Consider the following 18360-nt stretch of genomic DNA (forward strand, 5'->3'; position numbering starts at 1 on the left):
TCCCTCTTCTTTTCATTTAAAAAATAAAACAAGTGAAGGAAAGGTACAGAGCCTAATATAGCCAGCACGAGCCGTGGGAGGCACACGGTCACCACACCCACGCCCCCAGCCCGCGCTGCCCGGGCCGACACTCACTGACGTCAAAGGCCGCCTTCAATGCCTGGATGTCTGTGGCCACTCCAGACACGCGGTAGATGCCCACTTCCTCCATGCCCCGGCGCTCGATCTCCTCCACACACTGGCGCACGATGTAGGGCACCTTGGATCTCTCCCTCCTGCAGGGGAGAGGCAATGCCTTCAGTGCCCGGCAGCCCTGGCTCAGGCCGCAGTGGGGCTGGACCCACCACCTGTCCGCACATCCGGACACCCGGAGGTGGGGGTGATGAAGGCCCCAGGGGTCGGGCTCCCGTGGACCCGTCCGCACCCTTTTCCTCTGTCGTGAGAGCTCACGATTACCACTGCTTACATCTTATTAGGGCCCTTTTCTTCCTTTTTAAAGATTTTATTTGGGGCGCGTGGGTGGCTCAGTCGTTAAGCATCTGCCTTCGGCTCAGGTCATGATCCCAGGGTCTTGGGATCGAGCCCTACATTGGGCTCCCTGCTCTGCGGGAAGCCTGCTTCTCCCTCTCCCGCTCCCCCTGCTTGTGTTCCCTGTCTCACTGTGTCTCTGTCAAATACATACATACATACATACATACATACATAAATAACTTAACACTTTTCGCTGTCTTAACAATGAATAATTCCAGTACCTCCACACAGGACCCTAGGGTAGGAATACTTCAAAAACAGGAGACATGCTGTTTGGAGGGTTTGCTCTAGCCTAGTTGAGCAACTGGATTCAGGAGCCCAGCAAAGCGCTCTCCCAAGTCACCCCCATCAGCAACACTTATGTGGGATAACCGCTGACACAGTCCTCTCTGCTCGGGCCCAGACCCATCCAGAGAACTGTGGGCACAGCTGGGGTGCAGCTGGGGGCGGAGCGTGGTGTTTGGACACAATTAGGTGTCTGGGGAACATCTGATGTGGGCCCTCGCCTGGACAACCAGTGAGGTCAGGGGCCCAGCCAGATTCGAAATGGAGGAAGTAAATGGATTCTGGAAGGAAGCGGCCTGCGCCATTCCTGCGAACTGCTCTCAAACCAACATACAGACTTCTCCTGGCAACTGACCTGACCAAGGGGCTGGGGTGGCATCATTCCACAGGAACCCCAATCGGGACAGATTCTGAGTGAGGGAAGAAAACCCTGACCTTCAGCAGTTCCAATCGTGTGGGAGCCAGCCCGCCAGCCCGCCCGCACAGGAAGGGGGCAAGGACATTCCTAAGCTGACGGGGGCAAGTTTCGCAGTAAACACGAGAGGCAACCAAGCACACAGAGCGCTCCAGGGGCCTGGGAGGGGGCCTCGTGCACAGAGGACCATGCACAGACAGGGGAGACCCTCACCTGTTCTTTCCTTCAGAAACACCTGGGGGAGAGGGGGTGCCCACTGTGCCCGGAGATGAGAGACGCATGAGTCCACTCACTTGGTGACCACGGCAATCTTGACTCCAAAGACACCCGTCTGTTTTCGGGAAGGCATTCTCTTCAAGCTGAACTCCCTGCTGGTGAACTTGACTGAGAGTTTCACTTCAATCTGCAGGGGGAGGCAGGGGCACGGCCCTCTCACCCTTCTGGGACTCATAGTCCAAGTTCCCAGAGGCCCGGGGGGCTTGGCAAATCACTCCCCTCCCTGAGCAACTGGGTTAAGACCCCAGTGCAGAGCAGGTCCCTGGCCCAACTCAGCAAGAACCAGGAACGGTCAGTGTGATTTAAAGATTAGCTCTTGCAGGACACTGCCCCCAGCCCTAATCCCCACTGCTTCTCTTTCTTAATAGTTAACAAGAGGAAAAGTACAGAAAATAACATAACAAAAAGCCATGGATTATCTATCAAATGTTAACATTTTGTCACCTATGCCCAGACCTTTTCTGGTAATAGTTTTGGTTGTTTGTTTCTCTTTTAAAGGTCTAAATCCTTCTGGGACCCTGAAAACGAATCAGGGTCTCCGTTTCTACGGGCAGACACCAGGGTCAAGGTCTTGCCTGTCTTGTTCAAGGAGGGATGGTCAGCGCCTGGCCGGGGACTGCACTCCAGCCACCAAATGGGATTCTTTCCTGCCCGCAGTGACCCGGCTTTGCAGCGCTTCTCCCTCCTTCAGCCACACCCCACCTCAGACACTGGCTCAGGCTTAGCCTCCTTCTGATTGCTTTGGAAGGAATTGGGGCCACCCTAATCTTGTGAGAAAAGTAGGCACCAACATACCCCATTCATGGTGATCACAGTCCGCTGCCAGTCTCTGTCCTGCAGGGCCTGGGGGTCCAGCTGAAAGCAAGCAGTTATGATCAGCAGGTGCCTGGGGTCTGCACAGAGACCCTGCCAGGCAGCAGCCCAAGCCTGTGACTTCTCCACACCTAAGTCAGAATTAGAGCTGGACCTCTGCCGGCACTTTTATCTAGAGGCCAAGAAGGGTCCCGAAAGAGAACTTGCTAGAAAACCCCTGGAACTGAGAGCCCTCCTACTCCCAGATCTGTGCTTCACGGGTCCCAGGCTCATGGCTCGGGGCCCCGTTCCTCCCTCTGTCCCTTCCTGCTGGGACTTCAAGTCCATGCTGGTGGCCATCTTGCTCCCCCTCACCAACCATCTCAGGCACTATGTGCAGCGCAGGGAGGCTGAGCAGTCGGCTTACATATTTTGGGAAACCCAACTTCAGTAGCAACTTTCAGAGGGTGTGCCAATGAAGAGTTTGGGACAGTTTTCCCCCTGAGCGTGCTACGTGGTTTAGCTGTAGGAGCCCATGCAGGAGGGGTCTCCAGTCCAGGCCAGTCCTATGTTTCAGAGTCAGGCCCAGAAGGACCCAGAGCCCAGCTCCAAATCACACAGCGAGTGACGGGGGCTGGAGGGCCCTCTGCAGCCCCTCTGGCTTTCACCCCACTGAGCACTGTCTGAGCGCTGGCCCGCGGGACCATGCTGCTTAACAGTCCTCAGACCTTCGTGGTCAGGCCAAGGGCCCCCATCTATGAGGGCTCCATCTCCCTCTGTTTTGGGGAGCACACATTCCACACCAGTGGTCGGGCTGGACAAATGAGCACCTGGGAAGATCTTGTTTAAAAACAGCTCCCAGGGTTCTACCCCAGAGTTGCACCAGCAGCTCGGGGGGGGGGGGGAAATCTCGGATTCACCTAACTAGAAACCTACCCACGGGATTCTCATATAAAGCCAGGTTAGGGAACCACCGTCTGACACCATATAACCTGGCGCTCCTCATGCAGGGCCTTGCAGATTTCATCACTTGCTTAGGGCGATGGTTCATGTCTGCGACTAGACAAACCACTTGAGGGGGGTCTGCGCCTCTCAATTTCTGCACACACAAACTTGTGCATGTGCGTGCACATGCACACACACACACACACACAACGGTACTGAGCACAGCTCCAGGTGTAGAGGGGTGCTCAGGACAGGTGTCCCATGGCTATTCACTGCAAGAGACCCAAGAGCTGAGAGCCACATGGGCCTTGTGCAGGAGAGGAAAGAAGGCCCAGCAGCCGCTACCCTTCAGGTGTGTGCAGCCTGAGCCTCTCTCCCTACACTGCTTGGCATGGAGGCTCAGCAGAGGCACTCCCGGTGGGGACGGGGAGGGGGGAGCAGGGGGGACATCACTTCCCCTTCAAGGGCCTACTAACATCCCCAAAGATTTGAAATGTACAGACAGAACAACACAGAAAAACAAAGGGTGGGGGCGCCTGGGTGGCTCAGTTGTCAAGCGTCTTCCTTCGGCTCAGGTCATGATCCCAGGGTCCTGGGATCGAGCCCTGCATCGGGCTCCCTGCTCGGCGGGAAGCCTACTTCTCCCTCTCCCACTCCCCCTGCTTGTGTTCCCTCTCGCTGTCTCTCTCTCTGTCAAATAAAAAAAAAAAAAGAAAAAGAAAAACAAAGGGTGGGAGAGCATCTCCCTCCTGAGGCTATACGGTCCCAGGTTCTCATTCCTCATCTGTCCCAGGAGGTTCTTAGGGGCCAGACTCCTGGGCCACAGGGACCCCACCCTGAGGGGCAGGGCCTGTGAGCAGGGACCAGGCAGTCACAAACCACTCAGAAAAGGAAACCTCCCAACTGGTGCTTCCCTGCGAGAGCGAGTCCCAGGCATCCAGCTAGGGGAACAGCCTCTTCCAGGGGTGGCAGGAGCAGGATGATGCCGGGGCCCCACACTCTCAACCAGACCAGCTGTGGTGGGAAGAGGTAAGGGGGGGTGCACTGCCAGCCTATCATCCCCAACTCCTGTGTCCTGGCTGTCTAGGAAGGAAGGGGACAGACACCGTTCCTCCTGCTCCTAAGGAAAGGGAGAGCTTCCTTGCCACTGGGAGTTTTCTTTAAAGGGAGACACAGAAGCAGCTTCAGCAGGAGACCCCCTTCACTTTCCCTCCCAGGAATGGTAATCACTGGGCCCCCCTCTCTCAATGCAGCCGATAAGCAGAGCGATGGAGCAGCACATCCAGGGGACCCTGCCCCAACGTGGCCCACCCAGGAAACCGTGGCATACCCGTCTGCCCACCTTGCCCTTGCACACGAGGTTTCGGATGTGGGTCCACAGGGCGGTACCCCGAGCACACAAGTGTTTTTCGGCCAAGGCCAGCCGGCTCCAGCCCGCCCGGCTGGGATGGAAGTACCGTAGGAGGCCCTGCATGGCGGCGGGGGCAAACGGCGTCTCTCGCATCCTTGGCCCTGCTCTTCTGAGAGGCCAATGTGGCTAGATAGGAGCGTGTGTGGACAGGCGCGCAGATGGACAGGAGAGTGACAAGCTCCCGGCCTCTACTGCCTTTTGACCACGCTTCTCGGGAAGCCCCACCCCTGCAGCCTGGCTCGCCAAGGTCAAAGTTTCCGTTCGCCCCTGGATTCTCCTTTTTTGTGTGTGTTTGGAAAATACAGCCCCGTCCCCCACCAGCAGCCTATCGGTTACGGGAACTCCAACGAGTCAGTTTTCTCTAAAGCCCAGAAAAGCCAAGCTTCCTTCTTAAGTGGCTGGTTTCCTGTGGGCTCATTTGGAAACACTGAGTAACACGTGTCTGCCTGGCCAGCCTGCCTCATTGGCTGGACATGCTCTAGGGACACCCCCCCCCCCCCGAGCCTGTATCACCCCAGCCGGTGACACCAGTAATAGCATGCACTGTCCTGACTGGATTCAGAGCAGACACCCCGCGGCCCCCCCGGGGCACAGCCAGCCCAGGGGAGGGGGTTCAGTGCCATTGATGTCCAGCCCCATTGTCACCTGGCCCCAGAGGCTGTGGCACGAGCTGGCCTCCAGAGCGCAGACCTGGGCCACAGTGCTGCCGGGTGGCTCCTCAACCCAGCCCGCAGGACTCATGGCATTTCCAGTGGGAAAGACTGGCCCTGGGCTGGCTCGGCTCCCAAGAACAGAGTGTGCCGAGCAGAGCGGAAGCAGCACGAAGAATAACACGATGATGAGGCCCGAGGCTCGGTGCAGTCCGGCCCCGAATGACATTCAAGGCTGGCACGCGCTCTCAAAAGTGTGGCTATTTAAAGGACCAGAGAAGTAAACAAGCCGGGACTGGGATTTGGAAAAATAGATGACTGAGCACAGAGGACCAGGAAATGGTGCTCCAGACGCCTATGGGGGCCCCTTGGGGTCTCAAGGTCTCGGCAAGGAATGTGGCTGCTGCTGGGGGATGGGGGAGGGGGGCTGGGGACTGGGTGGGATGGGGGGGTGTCTGCTCACCCCCAGTGTTCTCTGGAGGAAGGGCTGGTTTCCAGCCTGTCTCCCTGGGGTTGGGCGAGGTGGGGGAACAATGGTGGGTGGTGGGGCTGGTGGATGGTTGCCCCCATGTGCCCGGGTGGCTCTGCTGAGGACCAGGCGCTGCCCTCAGCCCGAGAGGCAGGACTAAACCGTCCAAAGGAGGCAATGCCCGTTCCCTCTGTGCCCACCAACACGGCCCAGGAAGGCCCAGCAGGGCTTCCCCAGGGCTCCTCGCCCAGCTTCCCATGTGTGCACTGTAACCTACTCCCTGGAATGGGTCTTCTGAGAGACGCCCGGGGAAATCTCCCCAGGAGGGAATTCTGGTCTCTCGTTTCTGCTCTTATTGCTACAATCTGTTCTCCGGAGCTCTAGCGTCCACATCTTTAATTCTTTGCTGCCCTTCTCTGGTCTCCACCAGGCGCCAGCATCACTTAAATGGATAAAGGAACACCACCTAGGACATCTAAGATGGTAACAAGTGTTGGTGAGGCTGTGGAGAAATGGGAGCCCTCAGACACGGCCGCTGGGGATAGGAAATACTGCAGCCATTCTGGAAAAGTAGGGCAGTTCCTCCCAGATCTAAACTTGGCTGCCCTCCACAGCAACTCCACCCCCAGGTCTCCACACGGGAAGAATGAAAACATCCATTCACACCAAGACTTGTGTGCACACGTTCACAGCAGTGTTAACCGTAAAAGCCCCGAGCTGGAAACCCAAGTGTCCACCAACTGGTGAGTGGATAAACAGAACGTGGTGAATGAATATGTACGATGGAATATGACTCAGCCATAACCGACACTTGCTACGATGTGGGTGACCCTCACAAACGTGCTAAGTGTTAGAAGCCTGTCACGAAAGACTGCATAATATAGAATGATTCCATTCACATGAAATATGCAGAATGGGCAAATCTGCAGACACAAAAGCAGATCAGCCTGGGTCTGGGCGTAAGAACAGTGGGCGATTATAAATGGGAATGATGAAATTGTTTTGGGGGATGGAAATATTCTAAAATTGGATTGTTAGAGTTATACAACTGTGTAAATTTACTAAAGAATGATTGAATTGTATACTTAAGATGGAGGCACTGTCTGACAAGCCAATTGAAGAAAAAAAGATATAGGGTCCCAAACTGGACCGCAACAGAGCAAGGAAGGCCCAGGTCCCACGGCCACACTTTCTTCACGTACGCTTCTTTGGGGCAAATCCTGGGGAATCTGGACAAGAAGGATTTGCTCACGTGCTTTTACATGTTCATAACTTTTAGAGACTAAAATCTTCCTCATATGTTTATTAAACACAATCATCACTCATTTTATGTGGCTGGTACAAGAGACCCTTTGGACCTCTCCAAGATAGTTTTAGAGGTGACATGGTTTCTCCCCTTGCTCGTTTACCCGAAACACGGGCTGTGTCTCATTTGTCTCTGAGCACCCCCACCCCCCCACCCAGGCACCCAGGAAGGCATCCCTCCCCACCAACGAAGGACGCCCTGGCACAGTGAGTGGCTGTGTGGATGGAATGGGCATGGTCCTGAGATAATCCCTGGTGATAAAAAGCTGGGTCTCTCAGTACCTTTCTAACAGTTATCTGCTGTCCCCAACCACCTGCTTGAAAACCACATCTTCCCAAACCCCATCCCCTGCCTGTCTGACCACAGATCTTATTCTTATTTTGGTTGATGTTTGCTTCCTGTACCGGCCCCAAGGACAGAGCTTTTGTCTATTGCATTCGCTGAGGTACCTCCATGCCAAGATACGTGTTATACAGGATATACAACGTAAGCATCTTCAATACACACGCATTGCCACGCCTACCAGCACAGACTGAGCGTTTAGTTACTGGGGATTGCCGAGAGCCAGACATCTGCCCTCTTCCAGGTAAGGGTGCTGAGGCTCCCGAAGGCAGCTTCCCCACCATGCCGCACGGTGCAGGGACTGACTGTCCCTCTGGTGGTGGGGGATTTCATGAAGGGGGCAAGTCGCTGAGTCTGGACTCCCATGTCCATCCCTGCACCCTGTGGACATGCTAACTCTTTAAAAATTGGTGGTAAAATATATATATAACATAAAATTAACCATTTTTAAGTGCACAATTCTGTAGCATTATGTACATCCCCAATGTTGTGCAATCACCACCACCACCTACCTCCAAAACTTCTTCATCATCCCAAACACCGTCCCCTTGAAGCAATAACTCCCCATCCCCACCCTCCTCCCAGCCCCCAGGAACCCCTGTTCTACTCTCAGTCCCTAGGAATTCCCCAGTCCTAGGTTCCTCCTGTAAGTGGAACCATAGATCACTCACCCTTTTGTGTCTGGCTTATTTCACTTAGTACAATGTCCTCACAGTCCATCCATGTAGCGTGTATCTGAATGTCCTTCCTCTGTAATGGCTGCATAGTATTTCTCTGTATGGATATACCACACTTGGTTTATGGACCCACCCATCCAAAGACGGACACTTTGGCTTCCTTCCAGTTTCGGGGTGTCATGCATGTGCAAGTGCTGGTGGCACCTCCACGTTCATACAGCTGCTGTGGGGCACTTGTGGGCGAATGAGGAGACTGCCCGCGAGTGGGCAGACATCACAGCGGGGTCTTGGTGAGGGCTGGAGCATGGGTGTCAGGGCACCCCTAGAAGTTGGGTGGACCTGTCGGGTCTGTATCCAGCCAGGTTTCCACGCATGAGGCAAGCAACCCAGGCTGGCAGAGTTTGAGAAATCACATACGACCACCCCAAGCATCAGCTTCGAAAAAAGCAAGGGTCAAACCAGGAGCCTGAGGCCCCAACCTCATCCAAGACTCACAAAAAAATGTTAGAAAGAAAAAACAAACAACAACTCGGATGATCCCACTGGAATGAGTTGTAAGCCCAGCTGGACTCTCAAAACATCAGGAGAAATGGGAGAAGACAGAATTCTAGGATTTGATATTAAGTTAATCACTGAGATGAAACAGGGTGGAGGGGGTTTAGCAACATAGAAAATTTGCAAACAGAGGAGAGCAGGGAAAGATGGAAGGAAGGACTTCTTAATAACTGCAAGGCTCCAATTTCCCTGGGCTTTGATGAATCTGGTGATTATCCCTGGATGCTGGTCCCAGCCCCTGGCCTCGAATGTGCTGGAGCACTCGGGCAGAGCCTGCAGGCCCCCATCCCACCCCCGCAGCACCCGGTCAGGCTACTCTGGCCAGCCTTCCAGCTCTGTCACAGCAGGTACATTCCCATCACTCCTGTGCTCCTGCTCTGCTCACAGCATAGGATGTTTGACATCTCCATTTGGGAAAATCCTTCCCCTGAAGCCCCAGACCCAGTGATCCCAACTCTGTGAAGACTTCTCTGTCCCCTGACTCCCCCCAAATAACTGTGCCATCCCAGCCACACAGCCACCCCAGGTCATGGCCTGCTCTGGCTCTCGGCACATCTGCAGCATTCCTTCCTTCCTGAGACTCCGCACTCTGTGAAACATAGGGGCAGATTTCTTGTTCTCGGGGTCCCTGGTGCCTGGCATGTAGGAGGCCCTTGATCACTAGGGTGGCACCATGGGCTCTTGGTGTCTGGTGATGGACAGGGATGGCTTTGCTTGCTCAGACTCAGAGCTGGCTCAAGAAGACTCCCAGTGGGGCCCTGTGCACCTGTCTGCACGTAAGGGCCCAGGTTTGCGAGTCTATGACTCTTTCTTGGACAGCTGGTGCCCCCAGGGCCGCATCCCTGTTATACACTATGTCCTTCTGCCTTTCTGTCTGGTATGACCTGATGCTCTGAACAAACCAACTCACTCATCCTGCGTTTGGGAGGGGGAGCCCTCCATCCTCCTCTCATGGAGATTCCATCGTTGAGGAGGGGAAATGGGGATCTGGCTAGTCATCTGAAGAGCAAAGGCTGAAACCTGAGACTCAGACTGGTGGTTTCTGAACCCTTAGCTCAGCAGTACCATGCAGAGGAGTGAAGATAGACCGATCTAGCCCCAGGAAATTGGGACCCAGCTCCCCACATGACTCTGACCCCTTCTGCCCAGGCAGGTGTGTGAGCAGCTTTGCTGGAGACTTTATTTCCATCCCTGGCCCCTCAGAGGGGCCTCCCCAGCCTCTGCCCTCCTGGTCAGCTGTGGACTTCTCCCTGGTCCCCCGTAGACACTCCTGGGGTGCTGCACCTTCCCCACCTCACAGGAAGGGCTTTACACTCAGCTTATGAGTCAATGTACATATTGGGTTGGGGGGTGGGAAGCACTTGGCGGAGGGAGGAAGGCCATGCTATTCCCACCCCCCTACCCTGACCCCAGCAACAGGACGGGCAGGGCTCTATGTCCCTCCCACATGGCATACTGGGAAGGGGCCTGATATTATTGGGAAAAGCCCCCACTCAGAGTCATGGACTCCCTCCCTTAGGTGTGCCCCAGTGTCGGGCGGGGGGGGTGTTGGGGAAGGCGGAAGGAAGCCTGGCTAGGGCCACAGGGGGCCATCACCGCTCCTCCTCTGACTTCCTGCCTTCTTGATCCTGGGGATGCCGGCTCATAAACAGGCCCCACCGGGAATGGGGGTCTCCAGGGGCAGGGCCAGCCACTGCCTACTCTGTGTGAGTCACAAACGGACCTTGTGTCATGCTGGGATTCCTTCCTGGCTAATGATGGCTCAGGGGCCAGGCTTCCCACTCACTCAGCTCTTCCATGGAAGCAGACCCGGACGACGGGGTGGAACCAGAGTCCGCCTTCTCCACCAGCAGTAACGATACTGAGTAATATAGCAGCAGTGGCCACTGAAGACCCCGCGCCCGGCTCCGTGGCCCCTGGCCCCAGTTTACACGCGAGGAAATACGTTTATCCAGGCAGTGACGACTTGCCCCAACTCACAGGAGGTGCACTGGGGCTGAGGGAGTGGACAGAGGGTCTCCCTTGGGCCACACCAGTCAGGCTCCTCTGAGTTGTTTTCCAGCCAAACCTCGTTCTTGGGAATGTCCCCAAGCGCCCAATTTTAGCAAGAACCACCCCGATATCTTTGATAGCTGATTACCTTTGACAAGCGACCAGACTCCTCACTCCCCACCACCCCTGGGTGATGTCTGATTGCCCCAGCCTGCTTTCAGCAAGGAACCCATTAGGTTGGTTTAGCCAGAATCCCCCTTTACCCCCGATGTTTCCCTTTAGTAACTTCCAACTGATGATCCCCCACACCCCGCTCCTTGGCTATAAATTCCCTCTCTCTTTGTCATATTCAGAGTTGGGCTCCATCTCTCTCCCCTGCTGCAAAACCCCACTGCAGTGGTCCCTATACCTGTATCCAGCTGAATATAGTCAACCTTGATGTTCTAACAAGGTCATGTACAATTTCTTTTTTTTTTTAATTTTTTAATTTTATTTATTTATTTATTTTTAAAGATTTTGTTTATTTATTTGACAGAGAGAGACACAGCGAGAGAGGGAATACAAGCAGGGGGAATAGGAGAGGGAGAAGCAGGCTTCCCGCGGAGCAGGGAGCCCGATGTGGGGCTTGATCCCAGGACCCTGGGATCATGACCTGAGCCGAAGGCAGACGCTTAACGACTGAGCCACCCAGGCGCCCCTTTTTAAAGATTTAATTAATTTATTTATTAGAGAGACAGCGAGAGAAAGGGACCACAAGCAGGGGGAGTGGGAGAGGGAGAAGCAGGCTTCCCATGGAGCAGGGAGCCCGATGCGGGGCTCGATCCCAGGACCCTGGGATCATGACCTGAGCCGAAGGCAGACGCATAACGACTGAGCCACCCAGGCGCCCCTCTTTTTTTTTTTTTAATGGAGTCCATGTCCTCCACTCCTGTCCTATCTTGTCCTACTGGAAGGAATAGGAAGGGAGAGTGTTTGCTGAGGAGCACCCCTCAGAGCGCCTGCATGGGGAAATGCAGACTGGGGTCAGAGGGCAGAAAGGGGCAGAGAACAGCTGAAGCTCAGAGATGCCCCAAGCCAGCCCCCACGACCCCACTGCTCTCCTCTTCCCCGGGACAGGGCAGGGTGCTCACCTGGCACCCCCGGTGTGTCTAAGAGCACAGGCTGTGCTCATAAAGGAGTATTTTGTTCATGTCCAGTAGTATCATGGCAAAGGGTTTCCAGAGAAGGCTCGACAGAATGAAAGAAGAAGATGAGTATCCTTTCTTTTCTCTTTTCCACTGAGACGCCCAGTTATCCAGTGACAGTGCTCAGAGGCCCTGGTTCAAATCTTACCACCCCAGAACTCTAGCATTGGAGGATTTGGATGAGTCAAGTCAAAGGTCGGTGGAATCTGAGCCTCCCTTAGTCTTGTGTGATGGACTGAAAAAAGGAGCCGGACACCCAGTCCGTGTGCATCCTTAGCTTGCCTTGGGGCTCTCTGCAAGACGGGGCGGGGGGGGGGTCAGGGCGTGAGTGTGCGGGAGGTCACGCTGGGGCTGGGGACAGATGCAAATGTGGAGGGGGGGAGCAAGGGGAACACATTAGTTGTTGAGCAGCAGAGCAGAGTCTGAAAACTCAAAGGGCCCGAGCTGTGACTGTTGCCCACTAGGTGCCAAAACATGTCAGTCCTCAAAGATGTCCAGCACCAGCTGCTCACAGAACAGCAAAAGCTGGGAAACCCCTTAGTGTCCATCAAGAGCAGAAGAGCCCCTTGATATGGCTGACTCAATCCATGGGATTCTCTATCAAGCCAAGAAAGTGAACGGAATCTATGTGGACATATGGGGTTGGATCTCAAGGACACTGGGGCGTCAACGCACATGAGCTGCAAAGTGGTGAGTGTCCGCACTGAGCATGCGAGCCACCCCCAGACGCCACCCCAACTTCGCAGTGGGCACACGCATCTGTCAAGGTGGGGCCCATGCCCAGCTCATGGCTGGGGAAGGGACCTGGCTTGTCAAAGATCCCTGGATAGGACCCCGAAAGTGGAATAGCTGAAAAGCGCTGGCCTGCATTTCTGTTTCTTCTATCCAGAAGCCCTTTGCTACCAAGACCCCTACAGCTGGCTCAATGGTGTACCAGGCTGATAGGGAGCAAGGAGGAACCATCCCCTTCTCCCTCAGCATCTAAGCCACAGGTAGGACCCAGGTCCAGGACATCTACCGGGTGGCCCTGGACCAGCAGCTGGCCCTCAAAGAAGACCATGCCCATTGACAGAGGATTTCAACCACCTTCATTTCGACCTCAGTCCGCACTTCCTCATTGACTACGTTCTTCTTTCCAGCTTATCTCTTAACTCAGGCAAAAGACCCTGCGGGCAAAGCAACCTGTGATGAGAACCGAAGCTATCCCCTCAAGCAGTAAGGACTGCCTGGAATTCGGCAAGACGCCACGTGACTGACCCCAAGACAATGCTCCACCTGACCTTCACTGCCCACCACCAACCTTTGTCCCACACTTTCCTTCTATAAACCTGCAAGTATTTTTAGCACTTTGGAGACCGTCTTTGAGACACTAGCCTGCTGTCTTCCTGGTGGTGGCCTCGCTGAAGTAAATCCCTTTCTTGTCTCACCATCTCTCGTCTCTCTGCCTTCGGATTTTATCAGCGGTGAGTAGCTGAAGTCTGTTTGGGAACCCCCTGCACCCCAGTTATACCATCTGAGAGAGGGGCCAATAATCCTGCTTTCCCTATGTCAGATAAGGCTGCCCCAACTGATCCCCAATGTGCATCCCAAACCTTAGTGGACTCACTGGAGTGTTGCCCCAGGCCGGTCCTACCCCTGACTTCAGTAGAGTCCAGCCCCAGGTCCTGTCTGTGGAGGCGGCTGAGGCCCTGGGCCTGCTCTCCTGGGAAGGTGCGGGGTATGGGGTGGTGTCTGCTAGAAGGCAGGTCGGGGAGGGTAGGAATAAGGCAGTCAGAGGAGCATTTTTGCTTTTAGACCTGGTCTCAAGGTACAGGGTGGGAGGGGTCCCTGGAGGCCCTGAGCCACTGAATTCCCTAATAAGCTTCCAGGGTGGGAAATTAGGCAGCTGTGAAAACCTGGGGAACCAGAACCTGAGAACCTGGTGAAACAGAGAGGGGGTCTGGAGCCCCCACTAAGTGAGGACTTGCTCCTCTGAAGGATGAGCATGTGCCCCACACCCCCCACCAGAAGACGAAATTACTCAGGGGACGAAATTACTCAGGGGTGAGTCACCCTCCCTCTCTTTCATCCCTGCTGCTCAGTATTTCAGCACAAAAGGATTTTACTTCCTGCCCTCAGAGAAGGGAGGTGGGGCTTCATGGAGAGCCCCCTTCTCCCACAGACACCTGGAATGCCCAGCCCACTCCTGCTGGGGGCTTTACCAGAGGGTCCGAGGGTCAGAGAGGAGTGGGAGCAGTCAGTGCCCACCCCCAGGGCAGGGCAGGGAGGAACCTGCTCGGCTGGGTCTGGTAAGAGGCCCTTAAGGAACATGGATATCAGGGCTTCCCCCCAATGGGGCACAGAACTGCACAGGTGAGCCACAGGAAACACAAGGCCATGGAGAAACTGAGGCCCCTGCTGTGAGAACAAGCCAAACTGAACTTCTTTTGGGGACAAGACACTCAAACACAGAGAGGGGCAGGAAAGGACCTGTGAGGGTCCCTTTGCAAGTCCAGGGGCACCTGCCCCCAATCCCTGGAGCCAGGCCATCTCCGTGTCCCAGAAGGTCAACTGGGGAAAGAACTGGGAACATCCGGAGGAGGGTGTGGGCAGGTCCAGGGGCAGGTATATGAGGGGGGGCAGAGGAGGGTGGTGGCCTTACCTGGACCTGGCCCTTCCCCATGATCCTGTCTGTGTTCTCGCCATCCTCCTTGGTGATCTTCGTTTTGTTGTAACACTTTTCATAGCACAGTATCCTCAAGGTCTGGGAGCCTTCCAGCTCGATCTCAAATTCCTGAAGTCCCAAGAAAGAAGGAAAGTCTGTCACTAGCAGACAGGTCCAATGGCTTCCTTGGTGCCCCAGGAGGACCCATGCCTCGAGACCCTCTCCGCTTTAGTCCTGCGAGAAAGACCCTCAGAAGTTACTTCCCTGTGAGCACCCCACTATGGCCCAGTCTGGATGCTTCTGGAAGCTCTGAATGCCTCTAACACCTAATCCAAACTCCCTAAGCCAGAATGTCAAAGGACAGTCCCCGCACCACCTACATCAGAAGCTCAGGGGTGCTGGTTACAAGTGCAGATGTTCTATGGACTTCGGGTGATAATGATGTGTCAGTGCAGGATCACCGATTAGTGGCGGAGGCTGTGCATGTTTGGGGACAGTGGGTATGTGGGACATCTCTGTCCTTTCTGCTCTGGACCTAAAGCTGTGGACCTAAAGCTGCTCTAAAAAGTCAGTCTATTTGAAAGGGGAAGAAAAAAATCGACCCAGGGAGGTGATACAGGAGAGAGGAAAGAACTGTTCTGGTAGGCTTCTGAGTTGCCTGCTGTGGGATGTGCGGTGATAACTTCCTCCCCCATCGCCCCAGGATTTCTTCGGTAAATTCTGCATTTCACACCAGTGCTGTCGCAGGCACAGGTTTGTGGTGGGGAAATGGGAAGAGGGTGACGGAAAAGAAAAAAGGAGAGATTTCTGAGCCTGCATCGGGGTGGGGAGGGCACGTATGCCAGGAACATGCAACACTCCTGGACGATCCAGATGCACACGCAGGCCGGCCACCAGGTGACCCGCTGGTCTGGAACCCTCCATGCCTTGGTCCCTTGAGCCTCCGCTGCCGGCCCTCACCTGAACCCTTTGTGCTGTGTCCAGGACCCCTCCCTCACTGCCCCTGTCAGTCACGGCCCTCTTGCTCCCTGCAAAGCCTTTGGTGGCTCCACCTGGCTGTGCTGCTCCCTTGCCGTGGCAGCCCCCACCCTTTCTGCAGGGACGCCCAGGGCTATCATGCCCGGGCAATCCTATGGGCTCCCCGTGCCCCAGTCCTACTAAGGCATCGAGTCTGATGATCAGAGTAGGGCACACCAAGAAAGGAGAGCTGGGGGCTCACGAGCCACATGACCCGAGGTGGACCAGGCAGCCAGGTGGGACTTAGCTGCTGCTTCTGCAGGGGGTGGGAGGTATGCCCCCACCCATATCTTCAAGCATGAGGCCTTTGAGGGCCACAGCTGCTCCAGAGACTGGGAAATGGCATTCTCACGGATGTGGCGACTTAATCAGTAATCATTCCCGTACTCCCAAAGGCTCAAGGCAAGATGGTAAGCGAGTTAACAGCTCTCCAAGGTGAAGGAGAACAGAGCAGCAAACTATACAAACCCAATACCGGGGGACAGGCAAATCAGGTCCCTACCCCAGCCACAGCTGGCAGAGCCCCAGGCTTCCAGAAACCAAGAGGATCACAGGGCTCATTCCAACTTCCAAGGAAAAACGCTATGGAAACTTACCAAGTAAACACTAAGCAATAACAAAGGCAGCACAAAAAGCCCTTTTAAGTTCGTTTTCCAAAAGCTTCTCCAGCAAAATAAGCTGTTTCTTTGTAACTGGGGGGGGGGTTGGATTCTCAGGAACACAGAGATAAAATCTCTTGGACTAGTCCCCCCTCTCCTCCCAGGAGATTCCCGGCATGCTGGTGGAATGCTGGTGGCGGCGCCTGTGGGGGGGGGCGGTTGGGGGGTTGGCACAGAGGGGGGAAGCCATCAGGGAGCCCTAGGGGTGGGGCGGGGCGGGGGGGTGTTTCAGACTCTCCCCAAGGACAAGATCCTGGCCTGCCTGCCAGGGCCAGCATGCAAGACATGCCCAGTAGTACCTCACCTCGTTCCAGTTGGGCTCCGCTGTGTCTCTATAAACGCGTGTCTTGGCTTTATTCACAAAATAACCAAAGGAGTCCACCTCCAGGGTGCAGTACAGATCTGTGGAAGGGCAACACAGGGAAGGTGACCGCGCTTTTCCACAATACCCGCATTTTCTATGAGAGCAGGGGTTATTTTTGTAGGGGGCCAAGGGCAGGCTGCCCCAAGATGGGCCACTGTGACATGGAGATTATTCTGAGCTGAAGAGAAACTTTTGCCCTTGCCTTAACTACACAGAAGAATCTAGATTGGGGGGGGGGGGTCCTTTCTCAAAATAAGGGTTACGAGCAAAAATAAATTTATCTGAGTGAGCCATTGGTATGGCAGGGCAAACATCTGTTCTTTTTCTTTTTTTTTACTTTACTTAAAGATTTTATTTATCTGTGAGAGAGAGAGAGAGAGAGAGCAAGAGCACAAGCAGAGGGAGCAGCAGAGGGAGAGGGAGAAGCAGGCTCCCTGCTGAGCAAGGAGCCCTATGCGGGACTCGATCCCAGGACCCTGGCAGATGCTTAACCATCTGAGCCACCTGGGCATCCCCAAACATCTGTTCTTATTGCCCTGTGATATGCATTCCTTTCCTCTCAACTCCCCGACCCCTACCCCCTTCTCCTTAGTTCAGAATGACACATATGCCTCGTTTTGCCTGACTAGCTCTATAATTTCCATCTTTGTGTGGATTTCCTGTGTGTACGCTATTAAACTGAATTTTCTCCTATTAGTTGGTCTCATGTCAATTTGATTCTTAGTCCAGCTGAAAGGACCCTTGAGGGGCACAGGAATTCTTGTTCCCCGACATTTTCAAAATCAGAAAAAAAGTGGCCTTTTCTTCTTTTTTTAAGATTTTATTTATTTGAGGGGCGCCTGGGTGGCTCAGTTGGTTAAGCGACTGCCTTCGGCTCAGGTCATAATCCTGGAGTCCCGGGATCAAGTCCCGCATCGGGCTCCCTGCTCGGCAGGGAGTCTGCTTCTCCCTCTGACCCTCCCCACTCTCATGTGCTCTCTCTCATTCTCTCTCTCTCAAATAAATAAATAAAATCTTTAAAAAAAAAAAAAAGATTTTAGGGGCGCCTGGGTGGCTCAGTTGGTTGGGCGACTGCCTTCGGCTCGGGTCATGATCCTGGAGTCCCGGGATCGAGTCCCGCATCGGGCTCCCTGCTCGGCGGGGAGCCTGCTTTGCCCTCTGACCCTCCCCCCTCTCATGTGCTCTCTGTCTCTCTCATTCTGTCTCAAATAAATAAATAAAATCTTAAAAAAAAAAAAAGATTTTATTTATTAGAGAGTGAGTGAGAGGGAGAGAGCATGAGTGGAGGAGGGGAGAAGCAGAGGGAGAGGGAGAAGTAGACTCCCTGCTGCAGGGAGCCTGACGCAGGGCTCGATCCTGTGACTCCGGAATCATGACCTGAACTGAAGGCAGATGCCCAACCAACTGAGCCACTCAGGGGCCCCTTAATTTTCTTTTTAAAATAAAACAACACACCAGCGGCTAGCACAAGCCCCAGCACCTCATGCAATGATTCCACCCCGTGGTGCAATTGAACCAGCACCTCTCAGAACATGTGTTCACTTGGTCCCTTGACAAACCCTGACTAAAGCCTCTATGTGAGCAGAGCCCCATGGCTGGTGACCTGGGCAGAGATGAATGTGCCATTACCACAAGAAGTACGATGCATAGAGAGGGCTGAGGCTGGGGAAAGTACCTACCACCTGTGCAGTTTGAGTTTACCAACTTAATTGGGGCAAAGGGTGCTGCAGGCCAGGGCAGGGCACTGAAAACAGCTCCATGCTGGGAGAATTGTGGGGTATGGGGGGAGTGGAGGTAAGGACCAGGGAGGAGGCCACTGCCGGGGTCTGGATGAAGGGTGGGGCAG

General features: G+C 54.6%; 1 protein-coding gene and 1 long non-coding RNA gene across 2 annotated transcripts in view; one reads left to right on the plus strand and one right to left on the minus strand.

The window, feature by feature from the left end:
- Positions 1-18360, minus strand: part of BCR (BCR activator of RhoGEF and GTPase) — a 121882-nt gene that overhangs the window by 5238 nt on the left and 98284 nt on the right. Inside the window, exons 15-19 of the mRNA XM_034989260.1 lie at positions 16455-16552; positions 14472-14603; positions 2303-2362; positions 1525-1634; positions 136-275 (exon numbers count right to left, since the gene is read on the minus strand). Coding sequence (XP_034845151.1) covers positions 136-275; positions 1525-1634; positions 2303-2362; positions 14472-14603; positions 16455-16552 — 540 coding nt within the window. The remainder of the gene's footprint in view (positions 1-135; positions 276-1524; positions 1635-2302; positions 2363-14471; positions 14604-16454; positions 16553-18360) is intronic.
- Positions 5601-6856, plus strand: LOC117999864. The gene is made up of 2 exons (XR_004676333.1): positions 5601-5686; positions 6205-6856. It is a non-coding gene; the product is annotated as an uncharacterized LOC117999864 (long non-coding RNA).

This window comes from Mirounga leonina, unplaced genomic scaffold (assembly GCF_011800145.1).
Source record: "Mirounga leonina isolate KUSES-001 unplaced genomic scaffold, KU_Mleo_1.0 Mir_481, whole genome shotgun sequence".
Classification (NCBI taxonomy): Eukaryota; Metazoa; Chordata; class Mammalia; order Carnivora; family Phocidae; genus Mirounga; species Mirounga leonina.